This window comes from Barbus barbus (assembly GCF_936440315.1).
Source record: "Barbus barbus genome assembly, chromosome: 26".
Taxonomy (NCBI): Eukaryota; Metazoa; Chordata; class Actinopteri; order Cypriniformes; family Cyprinidae; genus Barbus; species Barbus barbus.
In genome coordinates this window covers 24,071,183-24,093,551 of record NC_136754.1, presented here as the reverse complement: position 1 = coordinate 24,093,551, position 22,369 = coordinate 24,071,183, and the positions used below count along the sequence as shown (strand labels likewise).

The 22,369-nt window shown below is 40.3% G+C and overlaps 1 protein-coding gene across 1 annotated transcript in view; it reads right to left on the bottom strand.

The window, feature by feature from the left end:
- LOC306846501 (pinopsin-like) overlaps positions 1–22,369 on the bottom strand; it is a gene marked incomplete at both ends in the record, with an annotated part of 108,514 nt that overhangs the window by 81,713 nt on the left and 4,432 nt on the right. Inside the window, one exon of the mRNA XM_079379935.1 lies at positions 22,004–22,332. Within this exon, the coding sequence (XP_079236061.1) occupies positions 22,004–22,332 (329 nt within the window). The remainder of the gene's footprint in view (positions 1–22,003; positions 22,333–22,369) is intronic.

Genomic DNA, 22,369 nt, shown 5'->3' with positions numbered 1-22,369 from the left:
CAGGGCATGTGGAGGGTCCTGGCGAGCGGTGAGCTGGTGAGGCCGGGTTGTTCTCGGGTTGGGTTGGACGAAGATCGGTTTGACATTCTTCGACTTCGAAATCAATGCCATGTACATTGAGGACATAATTTATCAGCCCGATAAGGGAAAAACTGGACGTGGGGATATCGCAGCTGATGACATCTTTGTCCAACCCAAACCGAAAACACACACCGAGCGAGGCGCCAATCCAGCTCACCTCGTTGGAAAGCTCAAGAAACTCCTCAACATACCTTACCAAATCCCGACCATCCTGCCGCAGACACCAAAGCCTGTCTTCAGCCATAGTTGAGTTGTATAGGTCCAGTCTTCTGTCACGCTCCCTCTGGGAGCAGGGAAAGGCAGAGGCGAGCAACTTCTCTTGAACACAGGCTTTAATAAGGCAAACGTAGAATCACAGGAAACGTGCAGACAGCAACTGTAGACAAGGGTTTGACGGTCAGACTGGACACAGAGGCAGGGAAACACAGGGTTTAAGAACACTGGGAAATTAACGAGGAACAGGTGTGGACTAATCAAACACAGGGCTAGGGACTAATTAAACAATGATGGCAAACGAGGACAGGAACAGGAAGGCCAAATATGGGCACGAGAGGAGGGGAACCACAAGACAAGGACTGACAATGTGTGGGGTAAAAGGCCCCCCTTGCCGCCTCACACATTTATAAGATTTTTAAACAAAATAAACAACTTGAATGATTTATTTTCACACAAAATCTGTTTCTCCATTAATGTTCAAAACAACATATATATTTTTTCTGCAATTATACCTTTTAGGCGCAGTGAATAGCACATTTTTTCTTAAGGTGGGCCTTTAGCCCCATTGTACCCTACTGTATTTTTTGCTTTGGATCAAAACTGTCAAATGCATAAAATGTAAAACACATTTTAAAACGTTTCAATAGTGTTAGTTGTTGGCACTGTTTTCCTCCTCAATGCTGCTTAGAATGTTTAATATGGTTTTAACTAGTGCAAACATCTGCCATTTAGGGTTCTGAGACACAAATCTGTCACTTTCATACTAGTTCAAAACTTGTTGTTCAGGTATAGTTTGAACAACAGTGCAGTAATCGGGTAAAGCAAGTAATGTTTTATTTATTTTAGTATATTCAATATATTCATCATAACCAAACACAACCACCATGTCCAAACTAATGTAATTTTTGGTGATTCAGAAATGTTTAAAAATAACATTTTTAAGAGAAAAAAGTTACTAAATAAATTAAATAATTAACATTTTAATAAAGGTAAAACATTATTTTTCAGTGTACTTATTACTTGTTACATGCGCTTACTAAAATAAAAACAGAAAGCAGCATAATTACAATAACAAACCCTAAACCAAACCATAACCCTATAACTATATTTTGTATTGTATTACTTATTTGCGTAATTACACTGTAATAAGGACATGTTCTAATAAAGTGTAACCAAAATTACTATATGTCAACATTTATTCTTATAAAGTTATATGAAAACAATTTGATGGGATGTTTGTGATGCTAATATCTTGATGCTTTGATAGCTGTATATTATTTTGCCAATACAGAACACAACAGAGTTGTGTACAATTGAAAAAAGGTCTTCTGTCTATAATGAAAAATAGGGCATAATTTGTCACACTTTATCATATAATTATTAAGTAATCTTTTGTTACTAATCATTTTGTCGGACTAATAAAATTTGGTCAATATATTAACTATAACCAAACAAATAGTTTCACAAATCATTTTGTTGGACTGATAAAATTCCTCTGTCATGTGGTTAATTCATCATCCTGTAATTTCAGGGTCTTTGCAGAAATATACTCTGAATATAATCAGAATTTGGTCGACATATTCACCATAAACAAACAAGCCACCATGTCCAAATGTCAGTCCTTGTCTTGTGTTTCCCCTCCTCCCGTGCCCATATTTGGCCTTCCTGTTCCTGTCCTCGTTTGTCTTCATTAGTTTAATTAGTCCCTAGCCCTGTGTTTTGATTAGTCCACACCTGTTCCTTATTTCCCTGTGTTTATAAGCCCTGTGTTTCCTAGCCCCTGTGTCCGGTCTATCGTCAGAATCGTCATAGATGTTCGTCTCTCCCCATGCTCCCTGTCTGTCTGGATTCCAATAAAGAACCCTATTTGGAACTTCCACGTCTCTGCACCTCCTTGTATCCCGAGAGGGAACGTGACAGAAGACCGGACCGACAACAACACTATGGCTGAAGACAGGCTTTGGTGTCTGCGGCAGGATGGTCGGGAGTTGGTAGAGTATGTTGAGGAGTTCCTTGAGCTTTCCAACGAGGTGAGCTGGATTGACGCCTCACTCGGTGTGTGTTTTCGGTTTGGGTTGGACAAGGATGTCATCAGCTGCGATATCCCCACGTCCAGTTTTTCTCTTATCGGGCTGATAAATTATGTCCTCAATGTACATGGCATTGATTTCGAAGTCGAAGAATGTCAAACTGATCTTCGTCCAACCCAACCCGAGAACAACCCGGCCTCACCAGCTCACCGCTCGCCAGGACCCTCCACATGCCCTGCCAAATGTTCCGGCCACCCAACTCTTCCCAGCACTGCTGCTGTCCTCAGCCCAGAGCACCCGCGCAACCCGGCGCTTCAAGAGCGCCCTCCTGAGTTCCCGCTGGTTCCGTCCAGCCCTCCTGAGTTCCCGCTGGTTCCGTCCAGCCCTCCTGAGTTCCCGCTGGTTCCGTCCAGCCCTCCTGAGTTCCCGCTGGTTCCGTCCAGCCCTCCTGAGTTCCCGCTGGTTCCGTCCAGCCCCGCGCTTCCAGAGCGCCCCCAAGTGTCCGCGCTTCCCGAGCGCCCTCCAGTGCCGGCTCCACGCACGTGCCCTCCCGTGCCGGCTCCACGCACGTGCCCTCCCGTGCCGGCTCCTCGCACGTGCCCTCCCGTGCCGGCTCCACGCACGTGCCCTCCTGCGTTTCCGCTGGTTCCATCCAGCCCCGCGCTTCCAGAGCGCCTCGCACGTGCCCTCCAGTGCCGGCTCCACGCACGTGCCCTCCCGTGCCGGCTCCTCGCACGTGCCCTCCCGTGCCGGCTCCACGCACGTGCCCTCCTGCGTTTCCGCTGGTTCCATCCAGCCCCGCGCTGCAAGAGCGCCCGACAGAGTCCGCGCTTCCCGAGCGCCCCCCAGTGCCGGCTCCACGCACGTGCCCTCCAGTGCCGGCTCCACGCACGTGCCCTCCCGTGCCGGCTCCTCGCACGTGCCCTCCCGTGCCGGCTCCACGCACGTGCCCTCCTGCGTTTCCGCTGGTTCCATCCAGCCCCGCGCTTCCAGAGCGCCCCCAAGTGTCCGCGCTTCCCGAGCGCCCCCCAGTGCCGGCTCCTCACACGTGCCCTCCAGTGCCGGCTCCTCGCACGTGCCCTCCCGTGCCGGCTCCTCGCACGTGCCCTCCCGTGCCGGCTCCACGCACGTGCCCTCCTGCGTTTCCGCTGGTTCCATCCAGCCCCGCGCTTCCAGAGCGCCCCCAAGTGTCCGCGCTTCCCGAGCGCCCCCCAGTGCCGGCTCCTCACACGTGCCCTCCCGTGCCGGCTCCTCGCACGTGCCCTCCCGTGCCGGCTCCTCGCACGTGCCCTCCCGTGCCGGCTCCACGCACGTGCCCTCCTGCGTTTCCGCTGGTTCCATCCAGCTCCGCGCTGCAAGAGCGCCCGACAGAGTCCGCGCTGCAAGAGCGCCCGACAGAGTCCGCGCTGCAAGAGCGCCCGACAGAGTCCGCGCTGCAAGAGCGCCCGACAGAGTCCGCGCTGCAAGAGCGCCCGACAGAGTCCGCGCTGCAAGAGCGCCCGACAGAGTCCGCGCTGCAAGAGCGCCCGACAGAGTCCGCGCTGCAAGAGCGCCCGACAGAGTCCGCGCTGCAAGAGCGCCCGACAGAGTCCGCTCCTCTGTGGCTCCCAGGGGGGAGCTTCCCCAAGAAAATTTTGGGGGGGGTAAGAGGGTCACAGCCTGTGTGGCCGGGCCAAGGGCCAAGGCCACACGACCCGAAAAAAATAGGCCGTGGCTTCCCGAGTCTCCAGATCCGCCATGGCCTCCCGAATCCCCTGACCCGCCCTGGCCTCCCGAGTCTCCTGACCCGCCCTGGCCTCCCGAGTCTCCTGACCCGCCCTGGCCTCCCGAGTCTCCTGACCCGCCCTGGCCTCCCGAGTCTCCTGACCCGCCATGGCCTCCCGAGTCTCCTGACCCGCCATGGCCCCTGGAACGGGCACCGCCCTGGAGGCCTCCAGAGCGCCCACCCCCCCTCCCCATTGGATGGTGTTAGGCGTGAGGACACGCCTTCCGGAGGGGGGCGTAATGTCAGTCCTTGTCTTGTGTTTCCCCTCCTCCCGTGCCCATATTTGGCCTTCCTGTTCCTGTCCTCGTTTGTCTTCATTAGTTTAATTAGTCCCTAGCCCTGTGTTTTGATTAGTCCACACCTGTTCCTTATTTCCCTGTGTTTATAAGCCCTGTGTTTCCTAGCCCCTGTGTCCGGTCTATCGTCAGAATCGTCATAGATGTTCGTCTCTCCCCATGCTCCCTGTCTGTCTGGATTCCAATAAAGAACCCTATTTGGAACTTCCACGTCTCTGCACCTCCTTGTATCCCGAGAGGGAACGTGACACCAAACTAATGTAGATTTGTTATTCAGGAATATTTGAGAGGCACATTTTTAAAAGGGAGGGACAATTTTTACTTATTTATTGATTTAAGCTTAATAGACATTAAAATAAATGTCACGGCCTGTAATGGTTTTATTTAATTAATAAAATGTAGCAAAATAAATGATGAAAAGTATTTCCAGAATGGAATAGCACCTTGCATGTCTGGACTATTTGGGTCACATATATACTGTACAGGAATATTCCAAAAGATGTGAAGCATCTCAACACAATGTTCAGAGTATATAGACTTTAATTGGAAAATAATGAGAATGTAAATACAGTTGGTGGGTCCATAAAGATACACTCTAAAAAAATGCTGTGTTAAATATAACCCAGCACTGGGTAAAATATGGACAAACCCAGCGAATGGGTTGCTTTTGACACCGCGGTTGGGTTACTGCCCAGACGGTTGGGTTAAACATTTAAATAACTTAAAAAGTTAAATAAATAAAGTGTTGGTTGAAAACAACCCAATCGCTGGGTTTGTCCATATTATGCCCAGAATTATTTTAGAGTGTATAGACAATCATACCAAGAACTCAACAGTCTGTACCCTGAAATTAATAACTACCTATTTATACAAGCATTAAAAATGCATATGTGAAAAGTGGGTCGGATGGAACATTTGATAATCAGCTCGAGTCGCTGCCCTTATTCCTTCGTGCAGCTCCCAAAGGAATTGGGATTGATACTCCTTGCAGGAGATTCAAGGGAAATTAAATCCCAGTCTTACGGCAAAATTTACAAGGACCACTTGTCATCAGCCGTCCCTTCTTACAAATGCCAGACTGTTCTGTAGTTTCTCTGTTCACTTCATTTTAAAACTGTGGTTGTGTGAGAAAGGGTTGTATGTTTTTAAGTCATCAAAGCCACAGTAGGCAGACACCCTAAATGAATTAGCAAGGCCTCAGTGACTAATTTCACAAATTTTTGGCAAAAGGCCAAGGACCCACATGATGATCAGATGCAAGATTAACATCAAATTACAATCAGAGGCTCAGTTCAGTCCCTCTGCACAAAGGATCTTGCGATGTGAAGTTTTGTCTGATTGCTGCAAATTAAAGGAATTATAGAACCTGGAAGCTGACTGGAAGCTGGAAGTGGACTTTCTGTAATGTGCAGAGAGTTAAACTTGACTCACCCTAATGAGCAAGAGTTGCTTCTTTTGCCCACTATTGTCTCAAATATCCACAGTATTCTACACAAAAGATCTTGTCACCTAAGGCTGGTTCACACCAAGTACAATAACAAAAAGGATAAAGATATAGTTTTAAAAGTCATTCTAAATTAAGTACACACCACAATAACAATAACGGCAACAAAAAAAACAGTATAGTTTAAATTACTTTAACAAAGATTTTTTTTCCAGCTGATGAGCAATATAAACATTGACAGCCAATCAGAATCCATTCAGCTTTAAAGAGCTCAAGAATTTAATGCAGAATATAACAGAAATGCGGTACGTGCTTATTATAAACAGAATGTTATCATGCATTGTAGATGCATAGTTATTGTTCTTGGTACGAACAGACATTATTCTAGAGGTACAGACTGCATGTTTTAGCCTTAACCCCTTGAGACCAGTGACCCAGGATTTCATCACACATCAATCACAACAAACCAACTGCATTGACTGAATTAATTTGTCACTACAGTAGTCATGTCATGTTTCTCACCATGTAGGAATTTACAAATGTGTCACAACTTCATTTGGGGGTTGGATGAGAGATAGAAACGCAGATGGTGTGCACTGCTTGACATGATCATCTGGCTCTCTGCTCTCGTGAAAAAGTGTTCACACTCAACACACAGCATCACAATTTCAGCCTTGGACATTGCCTCAGTCTTCTCCAGATGAAGGATTTTATTAGAAAATTGACTTAACCCAATTAACCATCATATAAGCTGCTTTTGATGGATGTAGAGATAGATTAATCGACTTATCCTGCATCTGAGAACATGAAGTATTCTCTTTTTAGTTATGGTTAATTATACAAATCTTATACATGGAATGCAGTTTTAAATGCATGTTCATCTAATTCTTATCTCTGCTCATAACAACCAGGCTACTAAATTGAATTAGAACATTTTTGAGTTATTTCTATCTTTTACATTAGTGTGTCATTAGGAAATATGCATGTTATATTCACAAAAAATCATGCAAACATTTTAATAGTCGTGATTTTTGCATGAACAAAGAGTCCCACAACATATGGTAAGGCCTACACAGAGATTTGATCTCACCATCATCGAGTCAGTCTGGAATTACACTAGGAGACAGAAAACCTAAATCCATAGTAGAGCTGTGGCAACTTAATATTTACTGTAATATCCATTGCCTATCATGTTTGGCCCCTTGCAGCTGAGGAGACTCATTCTGTGAATACAGAAGTGTGATGAGGCACCCTGACACAAATCATTTTCAATGAGAGTGGTAGGTGGAATTTAGAGCAGGCATGATCTCATAAAACTGCAACAGATAAGTGGAATGTCTGAGAGCTGCAACGCTGCCTATAGATATTGTCCATCATCAGGGTTCGCAGCCTAATTGGGCTGTCCCGATGATGGTTGAATTATTTTTTTTTTCTCTAAATAAGTTGGTACATTTACAGTGCACTGCATGTAAAATAGTCTTTGCATTGTTGGATTTTTATGGAGTTCTATGATAGATAGATAGATAGATAGATAGATAGATAGATAGATAGATAGATAGATAGATAGATAGATAGATAGATAGATAGATAGATAGATAGATAGATAGATAGATAGATAGATAGATAGATAGATAGATAGATGGATGATGGGACATAGTGCACACTGTCAGCAATTGAAAACGTTCCTCAAATTGATTACAATGAGTCAAGTTCCTGACACAACCAGTACTTCAAATGTCACTCACTCTCAAAAGAAACCATGCACTAAAGGATCTCTCACAGGTGAATAATTTATCTTTGCCTCAGTGTGTCAGTCAAAGCAGCTCACACCATATGAGATTTTAATTAAATAAAATGACAGTGAATGAATAGGAAATATGCTTTCAAGAGAATAATTTCTTCCTAAGTGCTCAAAGATTGCATGCTGTTATTTCCCATGAACTTTAGTTATGATTAGTCCAGGTCTTGCGTATAATGAAATGCAAATTGCTGAGGTATTTGATAATGCCTGAAAGTAGCAAAAATGGGCTTTGGGTAAAAGTTTTGGGCAAAAATGGGCTTTTTAGGTTATTACATTCACATGAATCACTGCTCAAACATATAGGCTTGTATTCAATTTGAGCAAAGTTATAAATGCATGGCAATTTTAACCCTCATGAATGCATTCAGCTCCTTTTTCAAGTTGGAATCAAAAATTCAATGTTTTGAAACGTGTCCAGACTATAATAATAATCATTTTGCCATGCCATAATTAACATGATTTGAAAACATGATTTTGAAATGTGAACAAATGTCTGACATGACATGAGGGTTAAAAAACCTTTGACAACATTCTGAAAGTACTCTAATGGTTGAACACGTATTCAAGGAGTAAGAAACAAATGCTATTACTTTTTACTTTACGGTTTCACCACATACACATTACACAATAAATTGAAGCATTTCTTGGAAACCGTATAAAACCATATGAAATCAATAAAACCAAGGAATACAAAGATTTAAAAAGATTTGTCCTGTTTTATTTATTGTGGACACTCTTATTTGTCACTGATTCGATTATGTTGTATGAATCTTTATTCAACTAAAAAAAAAAAAAAATATATATATATATATATATATATATATATATATATATATATATAACTATACAAATACCGGTAATGAGTCCTCCATTATTGTCACTGTAATTAACACAATTATTATTGTTTAATTATCTCCTAAAATAAAATTGGGTAACATTTTATTTTAAGGTGTCATAATACATAGTAATTACCTAATTAAGTACTTGTAATAGGCAGCTACTGTTACTCATATGTAACAGACCAAGTCTACTTGTACACTAAAGTACAATCTTGATACACTTTATTTTAAGTAGCTTATGCCTGTGTAATATTCTGTGATTTTAATGTAATTAGAAAGGTATTACATGTATTTAAGCTTTGTACTGGTGTGTTAAATCAAACTAAGGTGCAGCTGGATAAGGTGTACAGTATTGATACACATGAAGTACACTTAAGTACAATCTAGAAACACTTTATTTTAAGTAGCTTATGTCTCTGTACTTACATTTATAATTATGTTGTATAAAGTCTGCAACACATATGTAACAATCTTTTGGTTACATAAGTAGCTGTGTAACAGACCCAAACAGCTACTACTAAGTACTTAACTAGGTAATTAATCTGTATTATGGACACCTTAAAATAAAATGTTACCAACAATTGTAAATTGGTAATAAGGAGTGAAGAGTTCTCACTTTACATTAGGTTACAGAAAATGTGAAAATGTTATTAAGTGCTTTAAACCAACCTTTATTGAACATTAACTGCATTCATATTTAGTGTTCCTTAAAATGTTTACAAATACATTTATGATTAGTAAGGATTTAATTAGTGCATACTTATTATAAAGTGTTACCAAATTGTGTATAAAGTGTGTTTATACATATCTAATATGCAGACTATTCAACAAACTATGACATAATATACAGTATAACAGCCAGGGGTGCGTTTTCCAAAAGCATTGTTATCCATCTACAGTCGCAAGTTCCACTGAACTCTATTGGTAACTATGAAACTTGCGACCATAGTTGCTTTTGGAAATGCACTCCAAGATGGGAAAAAAAGGTGGGCCAGATACTCATGGCTTCCTAATAACTCCAGGTATAGGCATTTTGCCAGGTACATTGTTTATTAATACAAGAATAATAATGTTCCCCAAGCATGAATAATACACACAGACATAGGGTAAACGTACCTATTAAGCTCACGTACCCATTAAGCATACTTCCATTTTTGAGATCAGATTATAAAAATAAAAAATAATTTATTATCCTACTTAATGTCTTAACCAATTGATGTGTTTGTTGCTATATACCTCCTATAATTTCAAGTCAATCAGATCATTGCACACTGAGATATGGGTCATATCGGCCATTTTGAAAGTGGTCAAAAAACATTCACCAAAAGAGTAGCCCCTTAAATGTGTGTTTTTTAGATGTTTAAGCCTTTATTTTAGGTAAGTTTCACTACTTATTGTAAAATTAGAGATTAATGTTCAGCCTTTTGCACATTATAACCTGGAACTTGGATGTGGGAAATAATGACATTAGATCCAAAAGTGTCACGTTCCCTCTCGGGATACAAGGAGGTGCGGAGACGTGGAAGTTTCAATAATCCCTTTTATTGAACAAACACAGAGACGAGGAGCTTGGGGAGAGACGAACATCACTGACGATAAGACCGGACACAGGGGCTAGGAAACACAGGGCTTATAAACACAGGGAAATTAACGAGGAAGTACAGAAACAGGTGTGGGGCAATCATATGCAGGGCTGGGGACACATTAACTACTAATTAAAGGAACGAGGATGGCCAAATAGGGACACGAGAGGAGGGGAAACACAAGACAAGGACTGACAAAAAGATAGTTTTAGCAACATAGCACAGATGCTACAGAACACAGTTAACTGACTAGCTGTATAAGATTGTGTAGTACGCTAACATATTACTTCACATGCATTACTGGCTTGTACTTTTACATCCATAATATTATAAATTGACATTTTATTGCTGGTCTGTCATTTTACAGTGCTGTAATTTTGAAAGATTTCATTTTATTTTAAGGTGAGTTTAAAGGGTGCACTACTATGAAAATCACACAGCTTCAGTGTGACATCAATAAGAAAAAATAGAATTCCATATATTGTTAATAACAGTTGTTCATATTAAAATGTGTATGAACTTAATACATGACCTAGACTATTTATTTAGCAAAATCCTGTGATTTTAATAAATATTACATGAAATATATTAAAAATTGTTGCTGCTCAAATTAAGCTCACTGTGCTCTCTTTAAGCTCTTCCACATTGAACGTCAATGTAAATACTTCATAAACAGACTTTACATACAAACTGAATCACGGAATCAGTCAACTCAAATCTGCAGACTGGCTCTGATCTTTGGCAACTAGCATCAGCTTCTCCAGACTGTAAATCTATTGAAAATCGGGGCAGAAATCGTGTAGTGTATTCCAGAATCAGAATGAGCTTTATTGCCAGGTATGTTTACACATACGAGGAATTTGTTTTCGTGACAGAAGCTTCCGCAGTGCAACAGGATGACAGTGACAAAAACAAAAAACACAGATAATAAAAGAGTAAAAATAGAACAAGTAAATAGGGAATAACAATATACAGATTGACGGTTGTATGTACAGGTGTAATACAATAGACAGTTTTATATGTATATTATGTGCAAATTCAAAATGTAAACTAAGTGTGTATTAGATAAGTGTATAAGTGTATAATAGTGTTGTGTGTTCCACAATTATTGTCAAGTGTTCATGAGATGGATAGCCTGAAGGAAGAAACTGTTCCTTTGTCTGGCCGTTCTGGTGCTCAGAGCTCTGTAGCGTCGACCAGATGGCAACAGTTCAAATAGAGAGTGTGTTGGATGTGAGTCCAGAGTGATTTTGCCAGCCCTTTTGCTCACTCTGGATGAGTACAGTTCTTGGAGAGTGGGGAGGGTTGTACCAATGATTCGCTCAGCAGTCCGGACTACCCTCTGTAGTCTTCTGAGGTCAGATTTGGTAGCTGAGCTGAACCAGACAGTTATTGAAGTGCAGAGGATGGATTCAATGACGGCAGAGTAGAACTGTTTCAGCAGCTCCTGTGGTGGGTTGAACTTCCTTAGCTGGCGAAGGAAGTACAACCTCTGCTGGGCCTTTTTCACAATTGAGTGTGAATATCCCACTTCAGGTCTTGGGAGATGGTGGTGCACAGGAATCTGAATGACTCCACTGTCATTACAGTGCTGTCCATGATGGTGAGTGGGGGGAGTGCAGGGGGGTTTCTCCTGAAGTCCACCATCATCTCCACTGTTTTGAGTGTGTTCAGCTCCAGGTTGTTTAGACTGCACCAGATAGCCATCTCCTTAACCTCCTGTCTGTAAGCAGACTCGTTACCGTCCTAAATGAGTCCGATGACTGTGGTGCCATCTGCAAACTTTAGGCACTTGACAGAGGGGTATTTAGTTGTGCAGTCGTTGGTGTAGAGGAAGAAGAGCAGTGGGGAGAGAACACAGCCCTGAGGAGCTCCAGTGCTGATAGTACGGGTGTTGGATGTGTATTTTCCCAACCTCACTAGCTGCTGCCGTCTGTCAGGAAGCTGGTGATCCACTGACAGATGGAGGTGGGCACGGAGAGTTAGTTTGGGCAGGAGGAGGTCTGGAATGATAGTGTTAAAGGCTGAGCTGAATTCCACAAACAGGATCCTCACATAAGTCCCTGGTCTGTCTAGATGTTGCAGAACATAATGCAGTCCCATGTTGACTGTATTGTCCACAGACCTGTTTGCTCTGTAGGCAAACTGAAGAGGATTCAGCAAGGGTCCAGTAATGTCCTTCAGGTGGACCAGCACCAGTTTTTCAAATGACTTCATGACCACAGACGTTAGAGCCACAGGTCTGTAGTCATTTAGTCCAGTAATTTTGGATTTCTTTGGGATTGGGATGATGGTGAAGCATGAAGGGACTTTGCACAGCTCCAGTGATCTGTTGAAGATCTGTGTGAAAATGGGGGCTAGCTACTCAGCACAGGTTTTCAGACGGCTGGTGTGATACCGTCTGGGCCTGGTGCTTTCTTCCTCTTATGCCTCCGGAAGACCTGGCGCACATTGTATTTGCTGATCTGAATTGCAGGTGTGGGGGAGAGGGGGGTTACTGGAGGTGGTAATGGTTGTGTGGAGGGGTGTTCAGGGCGGGTGTGGGGTGTTTTTTCAAACCTGCAGTTTCAAACTCATTCAGATCGTCTACCAGTTGTTGATTCTCCACAGTGCCGGGGGATGGTGTCTTGTAGTTGGTGACCTCTTTCCGACCTTTTCACATTGATGCTGAGTCACTGGAAGTGAAATGAATCCTTAGTTTTTCAGAATAATTCCTCTTTGCCACTCTGATCTCCTTTTCCAGTGTGTATTTGGCCTGACGGAACTGTCTGAGTTTTGCAGTGAACCACGGTTTGTCGTTGTTGTAGGTTAAATAAGTCCTGGTAGGAATGCACATGTCCTCACAGAAACTGATATAAGATGTTACAGTGTCTGTGAGCTCGTCCAGATCAGTGGCAGCAGCTTCAAAAACACTCCAATCAGTAAGGTCCATCTCTTGGTCCATCTCTTTATAGTCTTTACTACAGGTTTAGCAGATTTAAGTTTTTGCCTGTAGGTTGGTATAAGATGAACCAGGCAGTGATCAGAGAGCCCCAAAGCTGCCCGTGGAACAGAGTGATATGCATTCTTTATTGTGGTGTAACAGTGATCCAAAATATTACTGTCTCTGGTGGGACATGTAACATGCTGTCTGTATTTTGGCAGTTCACGGGAGAGATTTGCTTTATTAAAGTCCCCGTGAATGATTAAAACAGAGTCAAGGTGTTGTTGTTCAGTCTCTGTAAAGCTGAGCTCACGTGCGCTTGCGGAGGAATGTAGACACTCACGAGAATGAACGAGCAAAACTCCCGTGGCGAGTAGAAAGGCCTACAGTTAACGAATAGCACTTCAAGACCTGAACAACACATCTTCTTTAACACTGTTATATCTCTACACCACCTCTCATTGATGTAGAAGCATGTCCCGCCGCCGCGCGATTTCCACGTTGATTCTGCGTCGCGATCTGCTCTGATCAGCTGAAAGCTCAGCAGATGAAGTGCGCTGTCAGCAAGGGCATTGTTCAGCCAGGTTTCCGTGAAACACAGAGCAGCAGAGTTTGAGAAATCCTTATTTGTCTGGGAGAGCAGAAGGAGTCTGTCCGTTTTGTTGGGTAGAGAGCGGAGATTCGCCAGATGGATGATAACGGCAATGCAACGGCATTCGAAGTCCGTGCTGTCTGAGCTTCACAAGCGCTGGCTCGCTTCCCCCGTCTGCGTGTCCTGCGTTTGATCAGCGTCGCCACTCCGCCAACTACTATGTCCAGCAAAACATCCGAATAATTGAAAACTGGTGAAACATTGGGTGGTGTGTACTGCAGAATGTCCAGCAATTTGTCTCTGGTGAAACTGATTGCAGGGATATAACTAAAAACAGGACAAACTAACAAAAACATAAAAACAACTGCAGACAACGGCATGGCTGCCATGAGTGGTGGCATCTTGCATAATAAGAGAATATAGAGACCATCTTAAGAGACTATAGATAAGTTGGCATCTATTTAAAAAGAGGTTTCATAATGAGGCTAGTTTCTATGTTCATCCCCATGAATTAAATGTTTTATTGGTTTGTTTTATTTGAGTTTTGAATGTTACTTAGCTGAACCTGGACTAGTATAGATGTTGCAATGTGCTTAGATGACACTTCACTATGAATATATAACTGATCGACTTGAATGCCTTGTTGCTTGATTTTAGTGTTCTGTTTTTTTTTTTTTTGTGATTGATATTGTACCTTCAAAAAATATATATTTTTATAATTATTCTTTAAAACTTTTCCCTTAAAATAAACAAAAACTTTAATAAAAAATGATGTGAGCTTAATGGGAACAGGGGTGTGCTTAGAGGGTACAAAAATGTATCCATTAAGCACAGCCAGACTTTTTTAATTTAATTATGAATATCTTAATTGAAATGCTTATGTCATTTAAAATAAAATTAAATATTTTTGTGTGAGAGATTGATATTTAATTTTAACATAACTGTTTGTACTGAAACCAATATCTTGTGCACTAAAAATGTCTCAATGTAGATTTTGGTGAGCTTAATAGGCACATTTACCCTACACACACACACATCTCCATACTGCACTTCACTGCAAATAATAGTAGGCTTAATCTCAGCCTACAATCCACAAGGTGCTAAGTAATCATGAGAAACAATGCATTGAGCTCTGGAGGAGGCTAATTACGTTTCTTTCACCAATCAGAGTTAACGTAACCTTATGCAAGAGAAGCCTGAGAATGCCACTTACTGAGTTTACAAGCATCTATTACATGGTCACACTGAAATCTGCTGTAATATTAGCTCATACCTAATTAAATCCAATCAAAGCTACATCATAAAAAAACACGTAGAGTTATGGTTTTCAGCATAGAATTACCAATAAGAGCACTTGTTTCCTTTTCTCTTTGCACACAGCTTTCTTCTCCCCCTGTAGGTTGGAGTGTTAGTCCTCAGGCTGTAAAAAGCATGTGTGGTTTTGTATCTGTGTGCGAGAAGTCTGAGCCCAAGGCAATGAGCTGCCCAGACTGTAACCTCCACACAGCTGCAGCAGGACTGATAATGTCCAAACTGGTCCATCCAATGTCTCTGTAGGCCCATGAACACGTCCAGCACCTGAGGCCAAACTCTGAGCTCTGTCATGTCCTACACTGAGCTGTCTCTCAAAGTACAGCTGAATCACATCAACGCAGGCCGTGTTGGCTATGCTCCCCAAACTGATGTGAAACATGCACCAGTACAATCGTTTTTTAAATTAGAAATTATATCTACACATCCCCAGCCTCTTCTGACAAGCACGTGTCTCTAGACCCCCGTGTTCTGATACATGCCTTCAGTCTTGCTGTTTTGGTACTGTGACACAAGTGAGATATAGTGATATTGGTAGTGGGTTTATTGAGCATGTTTCTGTCACATTATGGTGTACATAGGACATTCTGTGGTTGCATTCTAAATATCTTGTTGTACAACTTATACAGTGACCATTGTGAATCAAACAATGATCATCAAACTCACTTTGACAACTGTCACACCATGATCATGTTGGCAGAAATCAATCATCTATCAACGGTGTTGGCATGGTTACTTTGGAAGTGTAATGGGTTACAGATTACAGGTTACCTCAATTAAAATGTAATAAGTTGTGTAACTTTCAATTACTTTATTAATGTAACTGATTACATTTGATTACTTTTTGATTACTTTCTAAATTTAAATTTCAGATTTTTTTCTAAATATTTCTAAACTGTTAATCATAAAATATTTAAAGCAGGCAGGGTTAACCTTACAGTAGTACTCAATGCTGATTAATCCTTCATCACTTGAATTAAGATTATAATAATTTAATTGTAATGCACAGCCACCACAAAATCAGACTTTAGCAGCTCTTTTTTTCACTTTGAAATCATTCTGAGGTTAAATACATATTTAAAATCATAACAAGATATAGCTTAATAGCTATGATACTGTTTTTGAAATCAAATCTTTGCTTAGCTATGACAGGAAACTCTGGCATCTAACAATGCCTTTGACAAAAACAGTTAATTTAAAAATAAAGCATATACATAAACCCAAATAGAAAATAAAACAGTTATCAAATAAACATGTGTCCAGTTCTGTGTCCTAAACTCCTGGAACATTGGTGTCTCATATTTTAGAGCAGTCAATGCAACATTGGAAAAAAATAATAATAATAAAATCTCTACAAAACCCCCTTTGTAATTGTTAACATTTTTATAACTTTAATTTAATTACACATTTTTTGAGAAACTGTAACAGATTACAGTATCTAGTTACTCCCCAACACTGTCTATCAATAGCTTTTTGTTGATATTAAAAATGCTTTAGGTGATTTCAGTCATTTTGCTAACTTTAAACGCACACTGCAAAACCCCACTTTTTGAAAACAAACTGCTGTCAGCAAATCCAAAGACATCTCTATTTTTCTGTTTACAGGGCCACGTTGCAGAAACAGATATCACTGAAATTGGTGTACATTTCAGTTTTATCTGTTTCTGCAACAGTATCAAATCTGCCAAGTGGTAGAGACATTTTTGTGCAATATTCTAAAACAAAACAAAACAAAATTGCCTACAGCACCTTTAAACTATTCCAAACAATAAAGGAATTATCTTTTATATTTGTAAGTCTATTTGGAATGCAGCACATTAGGCATTAGTCAGTTGTTATTGTAAACACAAGCATACTGTCACGGTGCACACACGAGGGAGGAACAGGAACACGCAGACGAGGGTGTAACTCAAACAATAAACTTTACTTCAGACATCAGGACAGGACATGGCAGGACAAGGCAAGGCAGACACGGACATCACACACCGGGGTTAACGAGTAGACCAGACCAAGTTTAACTGAACAGACAGGACTAATATACACAGGTAAATCATAGATAACGAGATGAACACGGCTAGACAAGAATTAACTAATGATTACGCTTAACAAGGACAGGAAACAAACCAAATATGGGCACAAGAGGCAGGAACACATGACACACACACAACAGTTCCCTTACACATACAGCATTGAAGATTATTTTAAAAGATTATTTCAAATGCTGTAGAAAATGTCAAGTTGATGGTTTAGAAAGCATACTTAAACAGCTACCAGATCTCTGTGGTTATAATCATAGTAAAATATGTATGAAAACAGTGATTGAGGTGATGTCAAAACAAGAGTCAACACAGAGAACATAAGCCAGAACCAAAATAATAAAACTTTGTTAAAATATTAAATATGTTAAATATTACACAGTACAAGATACAAACTTGTATTCATCATAGACATCCAACTTCTCCAGGAAACACATTAATAAAAAGATTTTCCCTGAGCCTGATTTTTACTATAAAAAAAATTGTAGATCTGATCTCAAAAATAACAATTTTATTTTATTATTATTACACTGTAATGTATAAACTACATAACCAAATAACAGACATCAAGAACAACAGCATATGCCCTTGCCAACAGGTATTAAATGCATCTTGATGGGCAAGTTCAGGGTGTAAAAGACAATAAAACATCTCAAATATTTCCTTTATAAACTATATAAAACTAGAAAGGCATATCAGAAGGCACATTCCTACCAGTCAGCGGTCGTGGGTCCATATCCCTCGCTTCACTTGTAGTAACTGCAGTGACAACATTGAAGTCAGCATGAACCAGAAATTTCAACAAACTTTTCTTCCCAAATGGGACCGTGACTTTTTTTTGTTGGAAAATGATTGGATTATTTAATTTGATTGGAGTTTGCTAATCACATTTCATGTGAGTTACTGGAGTTGAGGGATTGAAACTCATCTGGCTGTTGGACAACCTTATTTACCAGATCTTGCACTGGTATATCATAGGAAAAGATGTCATTACGAGGGGGATGTAACATTAATGATGTAGCAAAAATTATGTACATAGATAAATCACAAAAACTGCTATATTACATTAAAAGAAAGAAAGAAAGAAAGAAAGAAAGAAAGAAAGAAAGAAAGAAAGAATCTGCTAAACATAAATATTTTAAAATGTAAAAAGCTATAAAATATATAAAGCTGAAGAGAATCCACTATTGCCACTTGAGATGAAAAAAAGAGAAAGAGATCAAGAAAGAGAAAAACCACACAATTTGTCTACTCTGCTTTCTGCAGCAGCCAACTGACCATGCTAATTAAAGAACGTAATTTGTTTTCACATATCTCTCACACATATACCACAATGTTCTGAGTGTATGTCAACACTTTGTGTGAACTTAACATCAACAGCCAACATGCGAACAAAACAAGTAGTGTTTAAACTTATATAATAATCAACCAGCTCCTCCAATGAATTTACCAATAACAAGATTTTCCATGGGTTTGGCAAATGGTCTTGTTTTGAGGCTATAAAAAACTGTCATTCAAAGATAGCCATATTCCCAAAGGTAACATTTACAATGTGTTATGCTGAAAAAGAGGCTCAGTAGTCCTGAACTCATCATCAAGACTTCTTCCACCTCCAACTTCTTTCATAATTGATTACTTATCTATGAAAAGCCAGAGTATTAGAGAGAAGGCCACAAGGTGGCTTTGGATTAAGAGGGCTGATCCGTGGACTGCTATTGGGACGCAAGTCGGGATTTGATCAACCTTGATCAATCGCCTGGGCGAGGGCGTATGATGTTGTGAGACCCGAAACACCCAGTGACCCCAGGATACATCACTGAGGATGCGTCCCCAGTGCATGCATGAGATGTTTCTTGCACACACACACACACACACATATATATATATATATATATATATATGCAGCCTACCTACATCTGTCCTACGATAGTTTTCCGGCAGCCCTCCTCCACCCCAACTCCTCACTCCCAATCTATTTTTATCCCATATTAGGGATTGGGGGAGTTCTCTGGGTTCGGGCTATAGTCCGGGCTCGGAGCCCTACCCCAGGGGCCTGCACCATGAAGCCGGATTAGCTGGCTAGCCAGGTAAGTTTCAGTTTAGTTTGCACCAATCCTGGGTTTTAGGTACAATGAAAGTGGCTTGGCTTTTAGCTGCATTCATTGCCATAGTAACTTACACTCCACGGCTAACCTGCTCCGGGGCAGGTTATGTTCTGGGTTAGAGATCTCAAACTGAAATTGGATGTGTGCAAAGTGACACATGTCTGACACAAAAAAGTCACTCCCCCAGTTTCTCTTGCTCCAATAGTCTGGCCAAAACTAAAAATGTAGTTATTTTATTTGATTTATATAATTATATGATTTATATTATTATTAATCAATTACACACAAGCAATTTTAGCTTAACGGTTATTATAAATTATTTATTTTAAATTAATGTTAATATATACAGATTGTATATAATATAAATAAGCTGTAGAACCAATAGATAACACTTTAAAAATTATTATGTGACCTTACATGTTTGAGTCTCTATCGCTGTATATTTCCAACTATATAAACTAACTAACAAGTTTCACTTGTGACTGCACTGATAAAGCCAGATAATTTCTTTTATTTGTCCTCTTTCATGAACAAGTACTTTTTTCATTGTAAATGCATTTAAATTCATCATATTGTTCAATCTCTTAACCTTTAGCAAAACCTTTAACCAAGGCTCGTGTTCGCCAGTGATGTCACACATTCATGTGCACGTGCTCCACAAACTCAGGATCAAAGCCTGAGTTGACAAAGAAAGTTGATGATCAGCATCATGGTACCAACAAAGCCAGATTGGAGTGGTTTGGTTTTGTCAACTCGAAACTAATCCTGTAACTCTAAATTTGTTCATCTACCATCATGGTACAGGCCCCAGGACAGCACGCCAAAATATGCTTACTATTTGCCATCAGATTAGATGTAAGGGTGAACTCATGAAATGCAACCAAATATGAAGCCATTACTGATATGCAATACATCATAAGACAAGCACTGCCATGTATTATTCATTTAAAATAAACAATTGTCAGGCAAACAGTATTCGAAATTGAAAGCTTTCAAACACAATAAACACAAATACACTCCTTTGAGGAGTGTATATATAAGGTGATTATCCTGTGGGGCCAGCAATATTCCAAGTTGAAGCAAGTTATTTTACTGTTTCCAGGCATGAAACAATGAAACCACTATGTAAAGAAACTAATTTTATTCACATGGTCATTTAATAAAAATCTTCCCATCTGCTGCAGTTCTCAAATGTCCTTTTTTTATTTGGTATATTCAAACTGGTCCATGTTCAGTTAAGAGACATGTGACAGCCAAAGCAATTTGCGGAATTGTTAAATCCATTTTTGATTTGAATTGTTGAGAATCGATGCAAAAAAAAGAATCTAATGTCTTCTAGCCATATTAAAAGACTTTGAATATAGTGCATTTCATATGGATCATTCAGAGGTGTAAAGAGTACCCGAAAACCATACTTGAGTAAAGTACAGATATTTTACAACAAAAATTACTCCACTACAAGTCACCAATTGCAGAACAACTTGAATAAAACTTTTAAAGTATGTGATTTTAACAGTACTTAAGCATTTGACTTATACTAAATAAAGGGTCGAAGAAGCACTCGTCAAAGAGACATGCCTGTGAAAAATCGTGACATTGTGGAGAAGCTGGGGAAAACAGGCAGAGGAATTTAAATGGAAAAACTAGAACAAACAATAAACCAAAAACCACAGCGAACAAAGAACAGAATGACAAGCCAACAGACAACCATTACATTCAACAACTCACAAAGAACTAAACAAACACTAGGGCTATATATATATATACAAAGGGGGCTAACAGTCTTAACAAGAAAACAAGACACACCTGGGGAGACTAATCAAGGGGAACCAATAAACAAACAGACGAAAAACTGACTACAAACACCACGGAAGACAGGAAGTCACATAAAAGTCCAAGACAATGCACAGAAAACATGTAACAAAAACAAGAAAGAGTTGATTTGTGAAGAGAGCAATCATGTTCATTTTCTAAAACCAAAATAAAACTGAACAACTCAAAACTAAAAAAAAACAAAAAAACAATATCCTTCAAAAAGGTCTCTTCAGTGTAACGGATAAATAAAACAATGTTAAGTAAAATTAAAAATTCAAAGCCTTCTTGCACTGGATGTGCTGGTTTCGGCCTCATTTCCAGCTGCACTCATGTCCTTATCTCATATACAAAGACCCGGTCTCATATAAAACTTTGTATATACGCCAAATAAAAACAGAAAGTTGTGGTATTCATACGTGAAAATTGACTTTGGTGTGCATATGATACGAAATTTGTTGGCGTGCATATGATTGATTCACAACTACTCGCATTCTCATAAAGTAACCTTGTAGACAAGTTTCGGTGATTAAGATCAAAATGTACAAGATATAATACTTTCAGTGCCCTGTAGTTGGCAATATCACTTTTGTAGCCGAAATAAACTGCTGCAGAAAAAGCTCGGTGCCATGCAAAATGTAATGTGCAATAAAAAACCCTCACTACAAATGTATTGGAGTTAAGAGTACAGATGCTTATTCTAAAATGTAGTGAAGTAGAGAGTAAAAGTTACTAATATGTTTGAATCCAAAAAAATACTCAAGTACAGTAATTCATTACATTTACTCAAACCTCTGGGACCATTTTATGGTGTTCAGTTATTTTTTGGTTTTGTAGCTTAGATGCAAAAAGAGATGTGTATTCTACTAAATATACATGTTCGAAACAACATGAAAGGTGATTGAAAAATAAGTTTTTCCTTTAGAGATGCTGGCTGGCAACTAGAACTATAAAGTTTTTGAGATTCCCTTCCAGCACTGTGCCCTTGAAGAAGGAAAATAACCCCAGGATGCTCCCTGCAGCGAAAAGGACTATAAGCAGCTGTTAAATATCAGATATCCTAACCTTAATCAAATACTGAACTACCAAGGGCACATGCAAAATTTTTAGTTGAAAAACTGATTTCACATGACTGATTTTTCAGTGACACTGGACAGTGTTTCACTCACCTGTTTAATGGCATTCAGCAGCTTACCATAGCAGAAGACAATGACCAGGAAGGGGACAATCAGGCAAAAAATAAAGAGGCAAATGATGTAAGAGATGTTATTGGCTGTCTTGGTTGTCCAGTCTACAGAGCAAGTGGTCCCAGGGCCTTCTGGGCCATAGCGGCTCCAACCAAATAGAGGGGGCAGAGTCCAGATTAAAGAGTAGACCCAGGACATCACCACCCCACCGGCAACCTTCCTATAGTTGGTGGCATCAGCTTCCGTGGAGCCCATCATTGTACAGTAGCGTTCGTATGATAGCACGGCCAGAGAGATAAGTGACACAATGCCTGCAGAAAATATAAAGACATATTTTGATAATGTAAT